Genomic DNA, 25,729 nt, shown 5'->3' on the forward strand with positions numbered 1-25,729 from the left:
CGGTCTAGTTCATTGATTTAGTGTCTGCGCCGTTTGCACTATGTTCTGGAGCGGCGTAATGTGTGGTGCATGATCACGTGTTGCGTGCTAAATAATCAAACGAACTTTTAATGCAGCAGACAGGCATTTGTTGAATCTTCTGAACTTAAGCACCGCTATCCGCCCACTTCGTTGAACATTTCCTTTCACCAGCCTTGTCGCACTCGCCTAATGGGCACGATGTCCCAAGTACGGTACCTACACGGGGCGGCAAATTTTACAATCGAATTCCCGGTCCCCGGTGGCATATTTTTCATTCCCCGGGAAGGGTCCAAATGTCACAATAGGCAGGAGGTGCCGTTCGTGCGATTGCAAACGATCCAGGTCGAGATCGGATCTCGGGACTGTAGGGTTGCTCAATCAGAGCCGAGGCGGGGATTAAATACCTTGAAATATGACACCTTTAAATTTACCTGAGAACTATCGCCTTCAATAGGAAATAAACACAAATAGCATTATACCTGATACACCTGCTACCTGTAAACGTAAATCACAACTCATACGAACAGTAAAAATATGTATATATATATATATACTTGTCCAAATGTCACAATAGGCAGGAGGTGCCGTTCGTGCGATTGCAAACGATCCAGGTCGAGATCGGATCTCGGGACTGTAGGGTTGCCCAATCAGAGCCGAGGCGGGGATTAAATACCTTGAAATATGACACCTTTAAATTTACCTGAGAACTATCGCCTTCAATAGGAAATAAACACAAATAGCATTATACCTGATACACCTGCTACCTGTAAACGTAAATCACAACTCATACGAACAGTAAAAATATGTATATATATATATATATATATATTATATATATATATATATATATATATATATATATATATATATATAGTAAGTCCCCACTTACTCATACGTGCACCCATTATCTCATCCATACTCTTGGTGTGTTTCAACATGAAAAATGCACTTACAAGGTTCTTATTCTTCAACGTGCTCTTTCTTTTGTTAATATGAAATTAAATTAGGTCATTAGTCTTTGCTCCTGTGCTCAGTACTATCAAAATGCTCCAGTCCTCGAAAAACAATTATCAGAAAGATAGGTAGGCGTGGTCGAACCTTTTGTTGACATGAACATACGCATCAGTACCGCAAGTATGACTTCTTTACCAATTTCTCGGACGGAGGTCTTACAGCAAGCCTCTCTCGTCCTTTGAAAACAATTACCTCTCTACAGGGTGATGCAATACTTAATTAGTCTCCAGCTGCCGGAACACTTTCTTTAACATCGGCGCGAGCAAAAATTACATTATCACTATACAATAGAATAACACCATTAAGCCTTGTTTCCATGATATGAAAAACTCAATATGCTGACCAAGGCAGACATTTATTTTATTATAAAACATAAACTAAACGTAACGTTTCAACCTTCTAGCAAGGTCTTCTTCAGACTCTGCACCAAGTACTAATGTAACAAGGTACAAGACAGGACGATATATATACACAAAAATACTCCCCTCCAGATTATTACTGTAGAAAGTTGTTCTGGAACATTCAAGCAGGTGGCTTTTCCTTGTCAACTGTACTTTCACCTGAAAGTGAATGTGGTTGGACTCTTTATCTCACGCTCTTTTTCCTTCATTCTTCTTCCTTCTTCTCTCCTCTTTCTCTCTTGTCCTTTTCATTCTTTCTAACATCTTCTTCCATTCTTTGTTTATCTTCAGTCCCCCATTACGGTTCATTGTGTCTTCTTCACCTTTCTTCTCTATTTCCTTGGCCTCCTTCCATTTTCTCACTAGTATTCTCTTCTCTATGTCATGTCCTGTTTCTCTCGTGTGTTTAAACTTTCTAATAGTCTGGAGGGAGTATTTTTGTGTATATATATATCGTCCTGTTTTGTACCTTGTTACATTTGTACTTGATACAGAGTCTGAAGAAGACCTTGCTAGAAGGTTGAAACGTTACGTTTAGTTTATGATTTATAATAAAATAAATTGCTGCCTAGGTCAGTATATTGAGTTTTTCATATACAATAGAGAATACCACGCTTGCACGACCCTGGGCAACTTAACATACATATTTCAACAATTAAAAGACCTTTGAGAAGTTAATAGAAACGACTGGGTGGTTTGTTACACTACAATGGAGCATACTTCAACAAGTTACATTTAAATTAGCGTAATAAAATGAGCTTTATCTTTAAATGCAGGTGATCAAAAGATTAAGATTAAACATGAAACGACCTATTTTTTTATAATTACTCGAAATGTAAGACACGAGAGTTAGGTTAGGGATCCTGATACGATTTTGGCTTTAGTGATAGGTCGTCGACAGAAAACAATACATTCGCACGTGGATGTGAATCAACAGAAGAATACTATACCAGACTCAGCTACGTTGTCGGACGTTGAATCTTTCTTTGGTATGATTAATCGCAGTTGGTTTCATCGTGATGAAAAATGTTCATTCGGTCATCCTTGGCACTTTCATTCCTCGGGTAGCGTTCTTGACTCGTCGTTTTCCCACGTCGTGCGTCTCTCTGTTTCCACTGGCGGCGGGCATCTCATGAGCGTCGGTACAATCGGGCGCTGGATGTTCGGGCTGTAGCGTCGCAGTGGATGGAGTTTGGCGTTGGTGTTGGCTGGCTTCTATGGCGTGGAACGTCGATGGTTTTGACACTGGCACTAGTGCGTCGTTGTGGACTTGGAAACCCGACGTCCCTCCTTTTCTTATTCGTCTAGCCGGCCATAGTTTTGGATAGTCCTCTTTTCAAAAAACGAAATAACTACGTATAAATTCGTCCTCTAGTGAGTGATGTAAGTACACGTATCGCAACGCAATGATAGCCACACGCTGATGGTCCTCTAAAAACACTAAGTCCACTGCAGAAGGAGCTCCAGCACGGAGGTGCTCTCGCAACGAGATTCGCGGAAAACTGTGTTGAAAATCCTGAGCCCTGCCGTTTTATACAAGATTCGAAAATTTCAGTTGGAAGGGACGCTAGGATGAGCGTGGTTTTGGTTCCAGCGGAGTACAATAACCTTGGACCTATTGTTCCAAAATGCGGTCAAGACGCGTCTTCAGGTAGGAGCAGCGGATTAAGTGCTCGCCTCACTGTGCTCGCTCGCAGGATTTAACAGCGAATCGTCCAAAAAAAAGAACATTTCTCTCTTACGTCGTGGATACTCGGTTAATCTCTTTGAAATAAAATCCAGTTATCATTTTTAATGTGCCCCTTCTGTTGTCCAAATTACATATAGATCCGCCGATGGGAAGCTGAGATATATCATAAGGTCGATATTCGTACAGGTGCGACGTAAGGAATGAACCTTATTACTGTGGCTCAGAAACGGTCCTTAACTTTCGTTGTCTCGCTTGGATTTCATTTTCAGAACAAATACTTATGAAAAATTCACATGACAAAACCAAATCTCACGCCATACATAAGTCATATTATGATTAATTATACATAATGAAAAATATTGAAATGAGATTTACATGTCACTGGATACCGTGACAGCCTGACACCTAGAGTCAAAAAGTGCAGCAAACTAGACGGGGCTTAAGAGAAACGGTTTCGTATCTCGTCTTCTTTACCCTCTCTCTACCTGCACATCCCTCCTCTATATAAGACCATAGCATATCAAATTTGGCCAACGTCTTTTCGTATCTTCTACAAGACAAGTAACGTAGTCTTGTTCAAATATCAGCAACAACCATATGGACCCTTAGTTGCCAGTTGGCCTCCCCGATGGCGCAGTGGTAGCGTCTACGCCTTGTAATCAAGGGGTCCCGGGTTCGATACCCGGTGGAGGCACATAGTGGTTCGGATCCCACTTTAAACTGCAGCGCCAGCCCCAATGGACATTTCCACTTTGACATGAAAAACGTTTTAAATCCATTCATTTTACAGATAATGACACAAACATGAGACGTGCAAAATATCTCGCCGATATTTGTTTCGGTTCTTGAGAAACACGCGTTCAAACACCGCAGGAATTCACCTACTATGTCACGGATTTGAAAACGTCCTCTCCACAGACAGGAGGTCCTCTGACGTCATCACTTAGAAATGCGTGCAGGCGGGGCTTCTGCTCGTCCCGACAACTTAGCATGAGCCGCGGAAGCGACAGAAAATTCACTTGCTCCTGTGTAAAACAAGTATCTTACAACTTCCAGTGCAAAACTCTGTGCTCCATTTCTTGGAGATGAATTATGTCCTAGCAGTATAGTAGTATTTACTATAATTCAGCCACTCGGTAGAGGGTTTTCCCATTAGGGTGACAAAGCAAACCTTCTAACAATCAATGGCTGAACACGTGAACATCCTTGTTCATTGCGAATACATAGGTTAGTTCTGACTGGCAAGAACTTAATATTATAGGAATGCCCTTTCTGGAATTACAGTTATTTTCGTCATAATATTTTCTTCACAAATTTTAAGATAATACTTTTAGAACACACTGGTTTACCCGCCAATTTCTGCAATATAAGAGGTGATACGGTATAAAAAGGTACGGTGAGTTTTTAAATTTCCTGCAGTAAATGACAGTTTTCTTCATTTAATATATATTGCAAATTTTTGTATTTAGCCTACTTTTACGTCGCTTTTCCGTTCACTTTGTTTAACCACAACGATGAGAACGCATGGTTAATTTATTATAATTTATTTATTAATTATCATCTCTAACATCACATTTCTTCCCACTTTTGGCTAATCGCTACAATGAAGATGAATAACTACAAGCTGTATTCGAAGTCGGGGTGCAGGAGTTCACTCCCTCCCAACACACACACTACCACCAACTGCACAATCTAAGTATCACCCAACCTGCCATGATAAGAGACGAACTTTTTCTTCTGTTCCATCTCATTTCGAAATCATTCATTTGTCCCATCTCCTGTTATGAGACGAGACGGAACATGCCTCGTCTCGTGAGCAACACTAACATTAACAATAGAAGCATCCCCCTAGCTGTCCCCAAAGTCTCGAGCAAACATCCTCCCATGTAACAATTTCCAGTCCAATGAAATGTCACTCACAAGGAAACAATCATGTTCAGGTCGAGAGTCAAACCTGGAACATGCGACTTCCTCAGATAAATCATGAATTTTGTGTATAATAATTACAACGCCAGTTCATTCCTGGTAATTCTGAATCTGCAGTTTGATTTGCATATATAAGCAGGATAATATTTAGTTTTCGAGGGCTGTACCGTCGAAACGAGGAGTAAAAATAATAATAATAATAATAAAAAAATATATTAAGAAAGGTTTTTTTTTGTATTTATAATGATAAGCCTCTGCATACGTTGTTAATTCTACATTTTTCTAGACTTGAGACGAGAACGAGAATTGCCCTCCCAAAACCGAGACGGATGTTTATAAATTGAGACGAGACTGTCAATGAGACATTTACAAATAAACACGAGACAGACATTTACTACTCTCAACGAGAACGAGACCAAGGCTGCCATGTCTCGTCTCGATAAGATCCTTAGTGGTGAAGTTGTGAACCAACCAATTAATGCGTTCGGGGTAACGAGATGAGGCGGCTTTTTTCGCAGTACAAAATTCAAAATAATTATATCGTACCATTTCAGTATCTGATATTGTTATACACATGGGCGTATATATAGTTCACGGGGGGGGGGGGGATGGATGGATCAACTTTTGGTATGATTAGGGTTGCTTTATTTCGTAAGTGAAAATCCAGGACACTGCTGGCCGGAAGTTTGTTGGGGAGCAAGGGGGGAGGGAATGTTAGACCCGACAAAGTTGTGTGTTTGTAGTCACGAAATATTGATACTTTTCTGTTCATCTTGTGCCACTACGTTTTTAAGAACCAAATTTCTTTAATATGATTCGAGGGGGGAAAAATAACTGATTTCATAGTCTCAATGCAGTTTCAGTTTCCGAAACTATCAGGAAATTGCAGATATTAGTCTGCAGTCCCATCTGGTGTGTATAATTACGAAATTTCCTTCCCATCCGTATCCCGTCCTATACGTCTCTAATTTAAGAGAATGAAATAAGTCCGAAGGAATTTTTTATGAACAAGCGGATAGAACAAGGAAACTGGTAATTTTAGTGAACCAAAAAAAGATAGGGGTTGGACCCGTTGAATCCCCCTTAAATACGCCCATGGTTATACACATTATTTCCTTGTAATCATTATACATAAACTAAGTATAGATATGTACTGTGCAACTAATGTAATCTTCTCAGTGTATTTTCTCTTATCTGCACAAAAATGTTTGATCATAATTTGCGCAACAGAAATGGAACACAAACTGAAATTGCTTTATGGAAAAGAAAGTTAAATAGGCTTTATAAATAAAGTGAAGAATGTGAAAATTCCTATTTTGCACTACATAGGGGTTACGGAAAATATCGATAAATATAAGTTTAAAAATATTTTTGAGTGTCTGGTCAGCAATCAATTTTATAAGCAATATTTTTCGCATGACCTGAGAACACACACGCAGCTGAACCCTTTCATTCATCTTGCACGTGAGCAGCACGGATATTTCATAGAAGAATGATCATTACAAAGCATAGCTTTCCTTTCTCCTATCGCTCCTTCTTCCATTATTTAAATCGGTACAGATTTGTAAAACTGCTGCACGTGTTCGCTCACCGTGGGCTACCCATCCGGAACTGGACGCTCGAAGCAGACGACAAACGAGCTCTCCCTAAGGAGTGACGTAGTAACATGGCGGCGGCGTGTTTTCAGCGCAACGCTAGCCTCCCAACTTTGGAAGTCTCGTTTCTGCCTTAAACTGGACGCAGAGAAACGCGAGAACTTGCAGGGGTCATTTTTCCAGGGTGTAGTTTTTAAAATTGTTGTAAAAAAAATTGAGTGGAAATGTCCATTAGCCTTACTGTGCATAAATTGACTTAAAACACGCACTCAATCAATTAACCTTAGTTGTCAGTTTTCTGTAACGTTAAGAATGGGAATTTCAGTTACCTGAAACTCGGGATGTGTGCCTAGAGCGAACAGTATCCAACTCATTCCAGTCGCTGTTGTGTCGTGACCCTGGAAAAGAAAAGAAATTGTGTTAGGTCTATGCTATTGTGCACTAACTTGTTATATCTTGTCCCTAAGTATTTTATTACGATCTTTTTATTTTGGAACACACCTTTATTTTTATACTTATATACATCTTTATTGTTATTTTGTTTACAAGCTTTGTGAAAATAGGCCAATACAATCGATGTACAGTGAAACCTCAATTTTACGTTTTCCAGGAGACCAAGTTGAAAAAACTTAAAATGCAGGAAAATTTAAAATCGGGGAGACATATAATATTTTGATATGTTGAGACCATCTAAATGGAATGTATAATGAAAGAAAATGTGAAATCCGGAAACGTAAAATCGGGGTTCCACTGTATATTATTTCTGTTAATACGCTTCTATGCCTCCTTTGGCTATTCGTGACAATGGGGTTAAGTGAGGAATAGACGAAATTGATGAGGCGAATACTCATACGGAGGGTGGGATTCAAACCCGGAATATTTGGTTGCTCTTGAATCACTTGGGTATCTATCAGGCAAGAATCGATGTAGCTCATATCGAACGGCGGCGCTAGGATTAACCATCTAGGGGTGCTGAGAGTGTGCGGAATGAAATTTAGAGGGGGGGGGGTGTTCAAAATAAAGAAAACATGAGAAACATGCATGTTTTTCCTTCTAAATAAAATACCAATCACCTTTTCGGCATCTATGATAATATGGCGATGAAACTGAAGAATACTAGCGACTTGTTTCATTTTTGCTTGATTTTAGCACAACAACGACATGTTTAGATATTTGAAAGGAACAGCTTGTTCTGGGGAGGCTAATGACATACATGGACGGCCGGATGATTTTATTTCCACAGGGAGGGGAGGGGGCAGGACAAACTGCAACACCCTTACAATAATTTACATAAATTTCTGCGAAATGAAATTGTGTGTGCAAAGTACGAGGTGGTATCAAAAAGTTTTGCCTGTTGAGGTATAATTTGTTTAATAATGGAAAGATTGAAACAATGAATACACATATAGTTTGCCTGTAGTGGCCTCTACTCAGAGTTACCCTTACACATAGTTCCCACCACGTTCGATGCATTTGTGCCAGCGTTTCATCCAGCCCTCAAAACCGGTTTGGAAAAATTCCACAGAACACTCCCTGCTCCACCGTTTAGACCTGTTTTAACCTCCTGTAGGTCCTCGAATCTCATGCTACGAAGCACAGACTTAGCTCCGACTTTATGGTATCCAAAACTCTCAATCATTGCATGTGCTGACCCATAGGACATGTGCACTGCAACAGAAATTTCCTGGATGGTGATGCGTCTATCCTCTCGAATGAGCTCATCATCCCTGTGGCGGTTGTCGTCGGTCAACGACGTTGATGGCCTGCCACTCGTTGTCATGTCCACACTTGCGGTTTCTCCCACCTTGAACTTAACTACTTAAGTCTGAGCTAAGTCTCAGCCGTGCCGCCCCGATCATATTAATCTTAAAAATATGTTCGACGTTCTCTTACAATATTATGCATAAAATTACTATGGTGTACAACAAAAATTATTCGTACTGTGATATCATTGTCACATATTTGTAATTGATTTATTGATTGATTTTCTTTATTTTACTTCGATTTTTGTACCACTTTTGGTTAATTTGCGAAGATGAGGATGAGTGATGACATGATGAAATTGATGAATGGACACTCGCAAACATCCGTGCCCAGGCCGAGTTTCGAACTCGGGACCCCTGGCGTTGTAGCGCGATGTACTAACCACTCCGCCACGGGGGCCGGCGTAATTGAAATTGTAGATATTTTTGTTTTGAAATACCTTGTAAATAATGACTTAGTTATAAATTAGGGATCGAAGAAACATATTAAGGAGGAAGTAACAACAAATGCATAATCATGAATGCCCGAGACTTTATGTCCTATAAAACTGTAAAATATGTATATAATTATGTCATATAAATTAAAAAATATGTCATGAAGAATTACAAATATGTCAGAAAAATGCAGAAATATTCCCAGTAAAGCCAAAAATATGCACAACAGTACTCTCAAATTTCTCCCCTACCCGATAGAGTAGAGTAGGGACTGTAATATACCGAATGTTATTTTTACTTTTGACTGATATTTGTGAAAAGCGAAAAAGGCAAAGAAATGAGAACGAAACTCCTTTACTTCCCTTGCAACAATGAGAGAGAACATTATTCCTCAATAATGTTTGCATGGCTATCAATTGTCCGCAGGATATAAAAAGTGGGCACCATCTAAGAAAAGATGGCACCTTTCTTCCTCCTTAATTTCCATATCCTGCCATCGACAATATGAACTATCCGATGTGGCTACGAATAAACAAATATGAAATAACCGATTATGTGCGAGATAATTACGAAATTATACAGAAATATATCTTATTACAACAAAATTGAAGAAATATGTTGTAAAAACGCGAAATTGGTGAAATATGTCAAAATATGCTTTGTCAAGTTTGTCTATTTCGGCTGATTTTCATCAGATACGTAAATATCTCACCCCAGTAATAGATCCGAAGCCAAAACAGTTATAACATAAAGTCACGGGCCCTAATTATGTTCACATTTTTGTTTTAATAAATGAGTTGCTTATATATTGAGTTGCTTAGAAAATAAAGAATGTCGAAGTTGACATTACATGTGATAAATCTTACTATTTTTTACCTACAGAGAACATATTTTAGTCTTTATTTAATTTTAAATTTTGTTTTGATCTAGATCATATAAATTGTTATTAAGCTAATATGGATTTCAAGACACTAACGACACCTATCGACAGCCTTATCGTCTCAATCCTGCCACATGAAGGGACAATTGTTCAAATTAATTCAGGTAGAATTTTACACATGAAAAGCAATATTTTATGACAATTATCCAAGTTGCTAAAACTTGTAAATATCGGGTTCAGTTGTTCAAATGTGAACGCATATATTGTTTCGCTCGTCGAGTAATTTATTCCCCCAGTATAAACAAAACCGTAATTAATAAGCTACGGGGGAAAAAACCTCTTTAACAATTTCACTCGTTATTACTGTAAAACCACACCAAGTAAAAAAGCTAATATTGTGTGTTGCCAGGTCAATTCTCTTAAAAGTACTATGCATTTATATTGGAATTCTGTGCTTGGTTTGATATTTCCCCAACCAATGAACACAGGCCAGCAGAATACCATTAAGAATATTAACTTGTATGCAATGTTAACTGGGTATAATTAATTGCCTTGAGTACTATTTACCCATCTAACAATAAATTCCGAGATTTCTCGTCTTTATCGGAAGTACGTACTTACTATTTCGTGGATGATGAGAATTAAACCTACAACTTGAGTATTTCTAGGCAATGGAAAATGTAACAATTAAGCTTAGGTGCGACCAAAGAACCATTGTCTCTAACATTCAGGCAATAATGCACGGCATTGTTGATGTTTGCGATTCCAGATTCGAATTTCGTAATATAGGAGGGGGGGGGAATACTGTAAGAGAAAAAGTGAACGTTGCTCTCATATTGGGATAACATTTTTATTTAAAAAATAATTTTTGTTGATTTTTTATTTGTCGATTGCTTGCATGGCTTTTGGCACCATGCACATATATATAGTTTTTCTTTATAGAAAGGCTTTTTTCTAGGAAATGGCCCTGTAAGATATTTGAAAGTTTGATTAAAGCAAATAATACATTTTTCAGATACTGTAACTACTATGGAAGTGTTTGTTGAGTTTGGTAATGAAACTAATAATAATTTCAGTAACTTTTCTTCCAGTGAAAGTAAAATATTCTGGATGTACTGTATAATTGTAACTTAAAATATTAACTTAAATATTTTTATAGTCTTTGTACCTGAATTTTGGAGATATTTTAATGATAGTTCGAAAAATATCAGCTGCCATGTTTATTTATAGTTTAATAATATTAACACTATTTATGGTTTAACACGATTAGTATTTTGTATATTTTTCTACACAAAATGTTTGCTATTTTTGCCCATAAAATTATTGAATTTTTTAAAATCAAGAGAAATCCTGTGTTTAAATTTCCTTTCGTATGAGCTTCACACCATCAGTGCATATTTCCTTTATTTTCCTATCTCAGAACCTAATAAACACCATTAAATGATTACGAGATTAATGTACTTTCACCAAAAGTGCTTCTGATATCTACAAAATCCTTATGTAAATTATTTAAATCCATCCACCCTGGATAACGCCCCTCCCCACACAGACTATGCATCTTCACTGATTCACTTTGTGTGTATGATGAGCCGTGGCGGAGTGCTGCGACGCCAGGGGTCTCGGGTTCGGATCCAGGTTTGGGAATGGGCATTCTTTGTGAGTGTCCCTTCATCAATTTCATCATATCATCACTCATCCTCATCTTCGCGATTAGCCGAAAGTGGCAGAAAAGTTAAGTAAAATAATCCTAATTAACGAAACACTTTGTGTGTGTGTGTGTGTACATGTAAACTTCTCATAAAATTTGTTTTGGATTAAATGTGTCTTGTCTGCGATTATTTTTTTTTTTCATCCCTCGAATATTTTGGGTGTACGGTTACGAGCAATAAACACTGAGATAATTACTTTCTCAAATACTCGCTTTATATGTGTTGCCAATGTCTAGGGTGATAAGGTAACTTCAGTATTAAGTCAAATGCAAGTTCGGTCATCGTCGTTGGGTTAGGCAACACGCGTAACGCCATTCAGAGGAACAAGTATTTAAGTATATTATAATAACCGGTGGCGCAACACCCTTTGAGGGCCAGGGTCAACCTACCGACAGCCGGTCTCATCCCCACCTGCCAATGCGGGCAGATCATCCAAGCAGTAATGGGGTGACGTGTGGTCAGCACGACGAACCCCAAGTTCCTTGACCGATACTCAATTTTAGCTGCCCAACGCCCTTACGCTGGTAAGTGACCACCGGCCCCATGAGCTGGCCGGAATATTAGGAGAAAAGTTGTTACGCGTCCCCAGTGAGACTCGAAACTGCGCGCCTCCCGTGGCCGGACCCCGAAGCATGACGACCTAGAACGCACTGCCACGGTGCGGGACTATTTAAGGATGTTAGAGTCCCATTCTTTTATTGCCGGTGACCGTACCTCGAACATGAAAGTGTCCACTTCTTCCCTGAGCTCCTGGTCGGTCAGCTTCTCACCTTCTTCCGAGGCTTCCAGCAGAAGATCCAGGAATGCCACTCTCTTCTTCATGCCTGAAAGAGTCAAGGATTATAATATGTTAATAGCATTGTAAAATATATTTAAAAAATCTGCTACTGTTCTTCTTTCACGTGATGATTCACTTACCAACTATGGTTTCACTATCCTCATCATAATCTTCTTTCAGCTGCTTTGTCTTGGCTCGTTCTTGCTTTCTTTCCTTTATAACCTGTAAAAGATAAAAATGTGATGTTAGGTTTATCAATAAACTGAAATATAATACGAGTGATTTCCTAATTTTAAATTCCCTGCGTTGTTGGATGAGCTGTTTTGACAGTATACCTTAACAAGGGTTCGAAACGCAGGGCTCTAACGTAAAACATCCTAAGGTTGCAACACTGCCGGCGTACTATATACCTAGGTTTAACGTATTGTTGCTGAATGCCATGAACATGCGCCTGTCCTCGGAACGCAACACTGCATATGTCAGCGATGAGGCTTTTGATCCCGCATAAGAAGTAAATGAAAAAGGTTTACAAACAAAGAGAAATCTCTAGTCATAAATCATGAAACAATATGAAGAGCAGGATGGCTAGTCACCGGGAATTATTTGACAAGGGTTCGAAACTCAGGCTCTGGTGTAAAACATCCTAAGGTTGCAACACTGCTGGCGTACTATATACGTAGGTTTAACCTATTGTTGTGTGAATTATTGGCTCCGGGAATTTACGCCTCAATTTTTCTCTGAAGACGTGAAAAATCACAATTTCTCTTAATCCAAATCCCATTGAATTTGTACCTATTTATAAATGCGCTGAGGCACGTTTCCCACAGTTTAGCTTTTGTATTTACTGAAAAAGGAGAAGAGAAGAAAGTTGCATGAAAAATGAAACAGAATTCCCTCAAATCCATATACTTTGTTAGTGTTCATTGCAGAACAATCTATCTGGGTGATGGAAGATAATGGCAAGATAAATTATCTTGAAGTTCTAGAGTTGAATTTGAGTTTAAAATTCTTGTACAGTTAACAATTTCTATTAGATTGGTATATCCCGTAACATTTGTGACTTGTGTTCAGAGACATATTTCGAGTCTTGGGATGCTAAATGGCAAATTCAAACTCCCCACTAGAGCGCTGCAATGAGCGTTTTTTGCTCGACCGGCAAATAGTTCGCACGGGCGACGCTAGATAGCGTTAGGAACTGCCAGCTCTTCGATCACCATGACATCACTAGCGAATTTCGCTCGAACAGGCAAAACGATCATTATACGCTCGAAGCCCAGTAGCTCACATGTAACCGTAATTTTTCTTTAGTATTGCCCCTTCAAATTAAAATGTAATTTAGTCCATCTTTACAATACATAGCAATTTATGAAAATGAATAGATGATTATGGGCTGAAACTACCAGGACAGATTTTTACGAATATATTTGTACGATTATTGTCCCATTAAAAAGGTATTTGATATTCTATGTATTCGAGCGAATACATATACCATTTAATTTAATTGAATTAGAATTTTTGGATTCATTGGAATCACACAGATCCTTTATATTGTTAATATATCTGTGTGTTTATGTGTGGGTGGTGAGAGGAGGTAGAAATACAGAGAACAACTGTCTGCATGTAGGTACCCTTGAATTTGTGGAAAATATGCCTTGAAAGCCGGGAACTATACGGTACTTGACTTTCATCATGGTCCTAGAGTGGCCATTCTGAAGAGACATTGAGTCCCATAGGTATAGTATACCCAGAAATAAAATACTTTGGCTACTCCAACGGGCCACGTTCTGGCATCCAGAGCGTATAAACCTACCCAACCTTTCCACAACGAACTGACATACACTCACATAACAACACCCCATAAGTCATTAAGTCTAAGCAAATAGATAGTCAAGCACTAAAATACCAGTAAATGCAAATAACGTGTAATTGCAATTACAAACTACAGATACCCATCTTCATTATGTTCTCAATATATTAAAACTAATAAACTCATATACAATGCCTTTTCTGGGCACCAGAATAGGTGTATACTTTTTACTGTTTATATCACCTTTATATTATGTATATATTCTTAGTAAATAAGAACCGATTCAATTCAGAGAAATGGACGTCCTGGCGTATTTAAAGGCACCAGTAATTGAGTGCATACCCTGGAATGTATGCTGGAGGGGTAGTTGCGGGAGTTTCCAACTGCTTATGATCTATATATATATATAAAAAAGTCACACCCAATTTTTTTCCGTCTACAGCACTTTTTACTCCTTTTGCCTATTGTCTTAACTTTTTGCCGGTCTATTAGGATAGTTCATAGTCCTTGCAAACCATGGTTTCGTAGTAACAATAGCATAGAAATGAAATCAATCCTCCAGAGTCTTTAAAAAGTAGTGTAAAACATTCTAAGATTGCAACACTGCTAGTCATTAGTGCGCGAAATTCTTGAAAAAGAGTGGGCAAGTTCCCATCGACAACCAACGGCATACCACAGCACCCGGCTCCTGCGCCAGGGAAATTCTTTGAGTGAATTGGAATTTCTCAGGAACGTGGCTTTTCATTTCCCTCCGCCAAGCCATAAATTGAGACGGAGGCTTTGAAACGCGCTGACATCCTTTAAATTCTTCCACGGCTCTGCAGAAGATGTTGAGGAAGTAGATTATTACGGAGATATGAGAGATGCGGGATCTATGAAATATATATTTAATGTTGTTATTGACATATATTACAGTGGTATGGAGGTCAACATTCTTACAATTAATTTCATGAGATTTGCAAGGAAAACCCCAATTTAACGTTTCTCAATCTTTCCCGTCGCACCGTACAAGGTGTCCGGATCGAGAGGTTCCCGAGCAGTATGGTTACCACTTTTCCCGCCAGGTGTCAGTACGACCGTAATTCACCACGCTATGGAGTGCAAGCACGCAATGCAGAAGCAGATGTCAACTAACTGTCATAACCTATTTACTACTTGACAACTTCTGTGGCGGAGTGGTTAGTACAGCGCATTACGATGCCAGGGGGCGTTCCGGGTTCGGATCCCGGCCTGAAGGTTGGTGTTCCTTGCGATTCATCTTATTAACCGTCACCACAAGTGACGAAGTAAAGTAAACCAAATCAGTCAGTTATCAAACGTATTTAGTAATTTCATTTATATTACGGCATCTGATTTTTTTCTCTTTATAGTTTTTTTTCTATATACAGTACAGTGTTGGTAATAAAATGTACAAGTAGCACCGAGTTGTAAATCGGCCAATGATGTCAATATGTCTGTCGAGCAAGGGCGCACGCAGAGTCAACTTTTATTACTATTATTATTGCTTTTATTGTTGCTATTATTTTTGTTTTTATTATTATTAGTACTCTACTACTACTACTACTACTTCTACAACTTATGTTTTTTTAAACACATACATTTGTAATTTTCATATTCTGTATATCTACACAATTTTCATAACTGTATATTTACAAAAAGCTGTTTTTTATAGTTAGATAGTCAGTGTAAAATAGACTGTAAGCTTAAACCTTACTTCAAATAATAATAAAAATAATTGCTGTAACTTAAGGCATTGTAAGTCCCAGAATATAATATATTTTGTTACAAAATATCGCTACAATTTCACCATTCAAATTACACTAACTCTTTCCAGAAATCTCAGGGGGGGTCAAGTGCCCCCGCCCCGACCTTTGCCAGCGGGCGCGCCCTTGCTGCCGAACGTAGCTCTACAGCAAGTTGAAGCATGCGCTTTTCGCGTCATACATCTCTCCTTCAATTTCACCTATTCCAAGGATTCGGACTCGAACGGTAGGGGGAATCCCCGGGTGCAACAGTGCACTTGTCGATTCGGACATGACTTGTAGAAAAAAAAAGTAGCATTTCAATATGAGTCTGAATTAAATTATCTTGGGCTAATTTTGGATTCAAGAAAATAATTACAAACACACATGTGGAATTCAGAACTCAAGGTTACCTGGATATCAGCTCTCGATAGCTCGAAAACATATCCCAAAATGGCCAGGAGTCGTCTGTACAGCAAACGAACGAAAATAAGACAGACCTCTAAGCAAGTAGTGAATCAGGGGGGGGGGGGGGAAGGGGGTCAATAAACGCGTGAGAGGACGCGGTTGCTGCTACCAACTGTTTGCAGCAGCGTCAACTACTTTGCTCCACCCGCTCACTTTCTCCCCTTCTCTGCCATTATGCGCGACCTTTGTTTCACAGATTCCTGGAACAGACTATAGCTGATATGATCATTCGGCGCCAGGAAAGCGTCAAGAATTATTAAAGCAATTTGAAGGTCATACCCACTCACCTTGTCAGTAAAATCATGAAGAATTTTTATGCATTTTGTTGTTGTTCTCCCAGCAGGAGTTAGGTAGAATACCAAATCAGAAAAAAGCCAAGGTCGAAAGTTTCTGTATATGATCAGCTCACTTAATCTACAAAAAAATATGAAGTCAAATCAACATGGAAAATTACAATTAAAACAAAAAAATATATAAATTATATGCCCTAACCTAATTTTCCTAAACAAATTTTACATTCCTATAATTACATTCGAAATTTAAACAATTATAGTGAACTATACAGTAAGGGGTGTCTCAGAAATATTTTCGCTTTTGAATCCGTCCTCTGGGGCAATTCGCAAGTTTGAGAAATGAGACAGATCGCAAACGCTTGGCAACATTGTTAATATTTAGTTGCCATGGAGCGCTTTACTGGCAGCAACGTGCTTTTTGTGTTCGTGCATTTTATAAAAATAATGATTCTTATGTTGTTGTACGTCGTTTGTACCGGCATCATTATAACCTGGCAGGAATGAGAGACGTCCCAATATTGAGTGAGAAAGTTTGAAAACAATGGAAGCACAATGACGAGTAAACCAAGGACATCAAGATCGAACAGAAATGTTGGCCGTGTGCGCCACACTGTTGGTGATGATCCTCGCCAATAGTTAATAATTGAATGTGAAAACATGAACAGTCACCATTTGTCCAATACTCTTTTCCACAAACAAAAAATTAATGTTTAAGCTTTCTTTTGGTAATAAATTTATCTTTATACAAAAAAATTAAGTATTTATTTTAATAGTTTTAAAAACGAAAATATTTCTGAGACACCCTTTATATTTCTGATCTATAAACTTTAATATTTATTCACAACTTAAAATCTTTTATTTCTGCGTTTTTTTCTAATACTAATTTTCTTTCGGAATTTATTCTTTATTTCTTGCTTAAAACAAGTTTCAAATTTTTCTAAGAATTACCTACTTGTATACTACTTGAAAGTTACCAGTTTTCAGTCAGAATTACTGCTTAAAAGGTACTAATTGTATCTAACAATTGAAGCATTGCACCGAATAACGCTGTATGGCACATTTCAGTGAATGCGAGAACAACGGATAAAACCTGTTGTTAGTTACTGGACTACAGTAGAAACAACATAAAACCTTATGCAAACACAGTAGCAATCTTTATGACTGGCCAGCTTGTAGCTAGTAGAAGCAGGGCCGCTGCATGTTTTCACTGGTAACTCAGCACATTCCCAAAAGTACCATACAGCGTTATTCGGTGGAATGCTTCAATTACTTACTTTTAAAATGCTTAAAATTTTTCAATTTTGTCTCAGAATTACATACTTGTATTATGCTTAAAAGAGTTGCCAACTTTATCCGAGAATTACGAATTTTTATATTGCTTCAAACTTGTCAGTTTTCTTGGAGAATTACTTACTTGTATATTGCTTCAACATACTCTGATGCGATTTCCGATTGGGCATTAACTCCAGTCCCCATTGCAGTTTCTGAAATATTCGAGAATAATATCTTTACTAAAGAAACTAAAAAAGAAGTGAATAAGTAAAAGTCATAAAACCGTTAGGAACAACAATCATTGTAGATGAAAATTCGAATTTAAATCTGATAATACAGGAAATTAATTCCCCGTATTTAATAAGTTTGAATTCTTAATAGATACTCTATCTTTTCAAGTATTTATTTATATTTTTTCTTCATTCAAGTTTTTCAACGACCTACACTCGACGAAGAGGTTATAATCTCTGTAAGAGCAAGGTAGATGGTTCATTTCATGATTATACTAACTAGGAATATAGGGAACCAAAAAATACAAATCTCTCGAGATAAGCAATACAGATGGATGACTCTACTTGATATGAATTTTAGCTCATCATATAATATTTGTACCTTTAGTATTTTCTGAAATGTCTCTCTGTCTGTCTCTGTTTGCCGAAGAGCTTCCTCGATTTCATGGTTGTAACCATATCATCTTGTATTGAAAGGGTTTCTGGTTTTATCCACGGTGGAGTTAGGATCTCATCACTTTAATTGTAGTCACAGAACCGGTTAGTCTGTCTGAGCATAAAGTAGACATATGACAAAAAAAAACTTTGTAAACAAATCCATATTGTTTAAAAAACACTGCATTCTACTATGGAATGTCTTGCCCAGGATTCCATTATGAGGCCCCCCGTTGCTGCAGTGTTGAACGTTAGCTACTGTGTCAGAGCCGAGCAATGTAAGTTTGTTTTCCTCTGAACAAATTTTATTTTTGTAGCTCCATAAGGTTCTCAATTTATGATAGTTGACGAAAACACATTACCATAACAAACAGTGTTGAAATTGTATCCTCAACTGTGAAAAAAGATAATGTGCTCCTCTGTGCTTAGCACCACGCAATGAAGGCGTATAGGCGGTTACGCCCCACACTTTCTTGATCCGGTCGTGAGTAGGGGTGATGTGATGAGCATCATGCCCCTGACCGCCTTTACCCCCCAGGGTTTCCCCCAAGGTACCCATGTCATTCGACGCTGGGTGAGCGCCGGGGCAGCTTCCAACGTTAGAAAAGTTCCCGGATTTGAACCGGCCGGGGATCGAATGGTAGTCAGACGCGTTACCGACTGAGCCACCGCATCCTCAACTGTGTCATGTATTTTTTGTTTCATTTGCAAGTACTTACTAACGACTTCCCTGTGTCATTTGGTAATACCTTTACTTACCTTCTACGGGATTTGCAAAACGTGAGGAAATCTAATCGTACGCAGTGAAAACTTCCTGAGTTATATACGCAAGTGTGTATGGATTTACATTTTCCTACATGTACATTTTCAAGAATAATGAAATGTAGGTAATTTCTCTATGATGATGAACTTACCACAGATAATATCCAAAGCGCAAGCTGTAATGTATGGATATACATTGAACTTTCCAGAACCAACTTCTGCTTTTAGCTTATCAACCAAAATGTTAGCGTTGTCGTTGAACACTTCCAGGAAGTTTTCTAGAATTTTGAAGTGGAAAGTTGGAGTGATCATTTTGCGGTGAGAATGCCATTTCGCTCCTGCAGGAAGAAAGAAGGAAATATTTGTATACGAGTATGTTATGTATATTAAAGCACTGCATGGGACCATTTTCGCCCGGTCCTTCTCGTTCGAGTTTCCCACCCTCGAGCGTATATGCAGATCAAGAATTATCATGGCAGGTTATGTTATTTCGAAGTTTCGACAACTTTGTTGCCCTGCCTTCTAGTCCATATTGTGTCCTTATCTCCATGTCTTGGTTGCAATTCTTATTTTTGTCTCTTCCATTTCTTTTCGCAAGGTTGTCGTGTTACTTGGGTATGGGCATCTTGAAACATTGTATTTCAATTGCCACGTATTGCCTTAGGACCAGGTAATTGGAGCAATAAACCTAATTTAATTTACTCCGAACATGATGAGTTTTTTTTAGTAAACCTTTAATTAACAGTAATTGAAATGCTTTAATTCGGAACACTAGACAGTCACTCATTCAAGTACTTTCCAGACATAACAATGCTTGATTTTCCTTTTCACTAGATTACATTAATAAACTGGCATATTGGATTTGTTTCTTAATTAAGTCTAGGCATTTTGTGAATGCGTCTTATACCTATCTCGTTCGAATGTGACAATAGTCGTAGAAACATACATGTAAAATATCCTGACAGTTTCAGCCCACAATCATCTATTTCATTTTCATATATCATTCTATTGGTAAGATAGACTGAACTACATTTTAACATGGAGATAATGACTATGTTTACTTAAGTTTCAATTTCACTGGACTTTTCCCATATTTGAGGGCTCCCTAGCACAGACTAATTAAGGTTATACGTGTGCTACTAGACTTCAAATGTATGCTGCTCGTTCGAGCATTATTCGCTCGAGCGGAAGAGCTGTCAATTCCGTACGCTATCTAGCGTCGTTTGTGCGAACTATTTGTCGCTAGAACAAAAACCGTTCATTGCAGTACACTTGTGTATCTAAAGTCGCAATGGATGTATTTCTATCATATCTAAGTCATTAATGTCAGACTTCTGATTTCCTCATTCACCCAAATTTTAAGGGATATTTCGGTTCCAATGATACAAAAATGGAAATATATGACATCAGCTTTCGAAAAAAAACTACATTATAACAACTATTCTTCATTCCACCGTTACCACCATTCTACATTTGTTGTACATTACTTTTTACCTGTACCAACATTAAGGGCAGACATTTTTTCTGCTTATATCAATGATCAGTTACATGAACGTTATAAACATTCTCTTCAATAAGAAGGTTAAAATTTATTAGTTGATAAGCTATATATTCCAGCTAATTATGTAGCTTAGCTAGTACCTATTTCGGGGGTTGCCATGTGTCTGGGCTTGACTAATGTTAACGGTGTCTCGGAGAATGAGTTCCTCTTCAAAATCACATTTTCTTTTCGATAAATCCTGATCAGCAAATGATGGTGTGTGCTGCTACAGCGTTATTAAATAATGCATGAAATGTTAATGCTGGCCTCCGTGACGGAGTTAGCGTAACATAGGTACCAGATTCGAACCTTGATCAGAAATGGATGTATCACTGTGTTTATCCCATCGTCAATTCATCATTTTTGTCATGATCAACACAAGAGCTAGAAGAGCGCCAAAATTGAACAAATATAGAAATAGGAAAATAGGTACTGCTTTCTAAAAATCACTTCCCATCAACAAAATGATCGTGATGAGAGTTTTGGTTCTTTGTTGTTTGTTGTAAAACTATCAAAACGTTAAATTTTCCATCACCATTTTACCGTAAAATAACTCCACGATTGCAGTAGAAACAAAAAACTTTAAACGATAAAAAATATTTTGCTTGAAATACCGTTGCGTAACTGTTTACAAAAAAGTCTAAGTTTGCATACATTTATATTTCCTCTATCAACCAACCGCGCCAAGCGTATTTTCCGAAATGTGGGTATGATGTTTGAATACTAAACTGTTTGTTAATATTTTGGCTGTACCATCCATACTCACCCGTGCTTGTTAGTAGCCCGGTTCCCAGCCATGGATGCAGAAAATTGTAAAACGTCGATTTATCCAGATGTTTCGAAGAACCTAGAACGACCTGTAAAATGAAAATAGTTGGCGTAAATTCTTTGAGTTAGTAATTGGATATTATTGTTTCTAAGATTTCCTACATATGTGTAATTAAAATATATATTGTACAGTGGGATCCATGAGTATTACCGTCCAAATTGTCCATCCCCATGTTCGTGAACTTTCTTTGAAGCAAAAAGAGCTTCAAGAATTAAAAGAAAACTCAAAACAAGCTGTTGACAACTTCTGAACTTGCATATATAAAAATCAATTGCTTAAAAACATATAGGATGCACGAGAAAAATTAATGAAAATAGTCATGGACAATTTGCACGGTAATACTCATGGATCCCACTGTACTTCATATGAGATTTGAATGCCAATAATTTTAACTCGTTATCCTATTTTTGTATTTCTAATTATCCACATAATGTTCTTCGGTTTAAGTAATTTTCAACAAAAAAACATTAAACAGGCTTTTGTTAATATTGTTCCCTGCTTACGTCTCAATAAATATGCACTTTGTGCACTTAGTTGAATGTAATTACAGTTCCGGTGATAACATTTATTTTATAATGGTGCACCCAGAACCCTCAATAGGTGCAACGATGTTGCTACCATATTTTCACACTGAGCAGCCACCATCTTTTGCAGCCTGATTTCTATCTACTAGTTATTAGATTGTTAACGATTGTTTCAATAGGTTCCAGATCTCCATTAGAGCACGATAAAGCTGGTGTTACTTATATCTTACTTAGCGGATACAATGTTTCAAGCACAAAAGTGTTTTCCAGCTGTGAATGGTTCGCAAAACTTTTCCAACAGTTGTGTCGTGTTGGATACAGCTAATGTAACATATTCAGTAAGTTGGAATCACTTCTCTCATCGACATTGAATTACCTTGAATTGTGTCATACATTTTGATCCATATTATTATATTTAGAGAATTATTTCTTCCAATTGCCTTATAACTGAAAGACCAAGTGCTAATGATATACGTTGATGTAATATCTTACCTCAAAGTCATTTGGTTTCATTATATTCACTATAGGAATACTTCCAGCCCAGAGTCTGTATATCGGACCATATTTCTTAGTTAGTTCACGTGAAACTTGAAGCCTATCTGCAATATAGTATAAAATATTATAATTGATAATATTTAGTATAAATAAGTATGTATTGATATCGTACCAAATTAATGTATATTGATTAAAGGGTACGATTATCCGCAAAGCGACATTACATTAGATAAATATGAAATATACTAAATCGGATTGTTAGCTGTTTTTAAGATTTTAAATTCGATTCCTTTTTTTCTATCGAACTACTCCCCAATTACATTTTTAACATTCTAGTCTATGATTGTATAAAATGAATAACAGGCTATTGTAAGGTATTTACTTTATAACAAATTCAACAGGATCTAAAAAATGAAGAAATCCTACATGCCTTAATATAAATAAATCACCTCTCCTCGAAAGTGATAGGCCACGTATGCAACTAGAAAAATACATGGTATCCCTTGTTATTCACTTTGACACATTGTTCTGTCTTGGCATTACAATGTTTAACCATATATCGTCAGGTGCAATAATTAATTCATTTAATGAAACAACAATGAAGAGTCAACTTGATACGCACCGTAGTAACCATAGTGCTTGTGTTCGTCTTATTTTACCAAGTGTGTGGTGGCTGTAGGAATGTCCAAAAGTGTTCTTGGTACGATTTCGTGTTGGTATGTATTAACTATTTGAAGTACTGGGTAGTATTTGAAGGGGAGAAGAGAGGAAATTATCCTTCCTGTTCCATCCTACTTTGGTTGCTAATCTTTTTTGCTTGGTAGGGGTATCTACATGTACAATCCCGATGCTTCAACTGTATTTGCTGGCATTCCTTCCCCTGCACTGGAAATGTTTGACACACCACACTAATGAACTATATTATTTAAGATATTATACACTGCTGGACAAAATAAACCGGACACTTGCATTTTTTGTGATAACTCATAAATTCTGGTTCGAAGGCTAACTAAATGTTCAGAAACTGAATTAAGTACGAATGCATAAACAAAGTCCGGGCCTATGAATGGTGCATATGGTACTACATGATCTGCCAAACATTCTGTAATATATCATTGCAATTCAGATGTGAAATATTAAGTTGTTCGGTTTTTTTTTGTCCAGCCGTATATATAGTACATATTAATTCCATGTATTGGTCATTTTGCATTGCATTAGAGTTATGTTATGTAATAGCTACACTCTGTCCTTTGAAGCTCTGCAGCTAGCGAAATGAAAATATTTTTCACATTCTTTAGTGATGATCAAAAGTCCGCTGTTACTTGCACAATAAATGGATTTACTCTAATTCCTAGTAACTTGTGTTGTGTTAGAAATTCTTGATATTATTGGAATTAGATTATGTCGCTTTCTGCCCAATTTGGCTAATGGCGACGATGGGGATGAAGAGTGTCTGGATAAGTATGCACTAAAAATACCTAAAATATGCACTAAAAGATGCAGGATATATAAATAAATATGCACTTTAGAAACCACCTTATCCTTTTTTAAATGTTTTCTTTCAATTACTGAAAAAACCTACATGTTAGGAGATATTAGGTAATGTTTCAGCTCATACGATTTAGCATGTAAGAAATGTAAAAATTATTACATGTTGAAAGTTCTGAATTATTTCACATACTCTTGTTTACTTTACTCTGCTGTTTTATAAATGAAAGAAATATTACACTCCTTGGAGATGATGATTGCACTTGATTACAAGATGATATTGTTAAAGATTACATGTTGTTGACAGATACTAATGCTTACCTTCTCGCGATGAATTCAGAAAAACTGATACAGTTCCTAAGATGGGAACAACCGGAGGTCCTGGTATCTTGTCAATGTCCTTGCGCTTTCCTTTTCCGCGGAGCAGCAACAGAAGAATCGGGAACAAGAGAATAAAACACAGCACGAGAGGAAATATTGCAGGCTCCATGCTTATCAGGTACTGGAGCGATTCTGTACTCAGATTTTATACACATTTTTACTCTGAACTTTCTTGCGCAAATGTTTACAATGCGATTTGCTACAGTTCATGATGAGCTGGCTGTTTTTTTTATTGCTTGTTTTATCTTCGAATGTCGTCTAGAGAGAGGGGATAAAAGAGAGCGAGGATGAGATGAGAGAAATGGTTGGATGAGAGATATTGAGAGAGAAAGAAACAGAAGGTGTGGGAGAATGAAGGAGAAACAGTAAGTGTGCGAGAAAGAGAAAATGTGATAGAAAGAAAGATAAAAAGTAGGAGAGAAAATAAACATGAGAAACAAAGAGAGAATGAGATGTGAGAGAAAGAAAGAGAGGGGGAAAATGTGACAGAAAGAGAAAGTGTGAGAGAAAGAGGAAGTGTGAGAGAAAGAAAAAAACGTGGGAAAGAAAGAGAGAATGAGTTAATGTGAGAGAAAGAAAGAGAGGGGGGAAATGTGAGAGAAAGAGCAAGTGTGCTAGAAAGAGAAAATATGATAAAAAGATCAGAAAGTAAGAGAGAAAGAGAAAAGTGTGAGAGAAAGAAAGGGAGAAAAAGAAAACGTGAGAAAGAAAGAGAGAGTGAGATAATGTGAGACAAAGAAAAAGAGGGGGAAAATGTGAGAGAAAGAGGAAGTGTGAGAGAAAGATAGAAAGTTTCATAGAGAGAGAGAGATAAAAAGAGAGAAGGCGAGAGTAATAGAGTGATATAAAAATAAATGGAAGAGAAAGAGATAGATGGAAAAGGAAACAGAAAGTTTGAGAAAGCCTGAAGAAAGAGTGAAAATGGGAGAGAGAGATAGAGAAAGAGAAGAGAGCACAATAAAGAGAGCGAAAATGAGAAAGATAGAGATAAAAATAGAAAAAGAGAGTGAGAGAAAGATAAGAAGAGAGAAGTGAGGCAGACAGAGGAAGGCAAGGAGAGAGAAATAGAGAGATATGGAAATGTGCGAAAGAGATAGATAGATAAAGAGAAACGGAGAAAAACTTTAAAGACGCAGGTGGAGAAAGAGCAAAAGAGAGAGAGATAGAGAAGAAGAGATTGCTATAGAGAGATATACAAAAAGTGAGAAATAGAGAGAAGTAAATAAAAGGATAGATAAAGAGAGAGAGAGA

The 25,729-nt window shown here is 37.5% G+C and overlaps 1 protein-coding gene across 1 annotated transcript in view; it reads right to left on the reverse strand.

Moving 5' to 3' along the window:
* LOC145990096 (cytochrome P450 4C1-like) overlaps nucleotides 1-24,613 on the reverse strand; it is a 62,514-nt gene extending 37,901 nt beyond the window's left edge. Inside the window, exons 1-9 of the mRNA XM_083125748.1 lie at nucleotides 24,419-24,613; nucleotides 22,607-22,713; nucleotides 21,528-21,618; nucleotides 19,374-19,559; nucleotides 17,937-18,006; nucleotides 16,517-16,643; nucleotides 12,353-12,434; nucleotides 12,149-12,258; nucleotides 6,977-7,045 (exon numbers count right to left, since the gene is read on the reverse strand). Of these exons, the coding sequence (XP_082981874.1) occupies nucleotides 6,977-7,045; nucleotides 12,149-12,258; nucleotides 12,353-12,434; nucleotides 16,517-16,643; nucleotides 17,937-18,006; nucleotides 19,374-19,559; nucleotides 21,528-21,618; nucleotides 22,607-22,713; nucleotides 24,419-24,587 (1,011 nt within the window). The 5' untranslated portion in view covers nucleotides 24,588-24,613. The remainder of the gene's footprint in view (nucleotides 1-6,976; nucleotides 7,046-12,148; nucleotides 12,259-12,352; nucleotides 12,435-16,516; nucleotides 16,644-17,936; nucleotides 18,007-19,373; nucleotides 19,560-21,527; nucleotides 21,619-22,606; nucleotides 22,714-24,418) is intronic.
* Nucleotides 24,614-25,729: the final 1,116 nt, after the last annotated feature.

The sequence above is a fragment of the Lepisma saccharinum genome, chromosome 7, assembly GCF_977018435.1.
Source record: "Lepisma saccharinum chromosome 7, izLepSacc3.1, whole genome shotgun sequence".
Lineage (NCBI taxonomy): Eukaryota > Metazoa > Arthropoda > Insecta > Zygentoma > Lepismatidae > Lepisma > Lepisma saccharinum.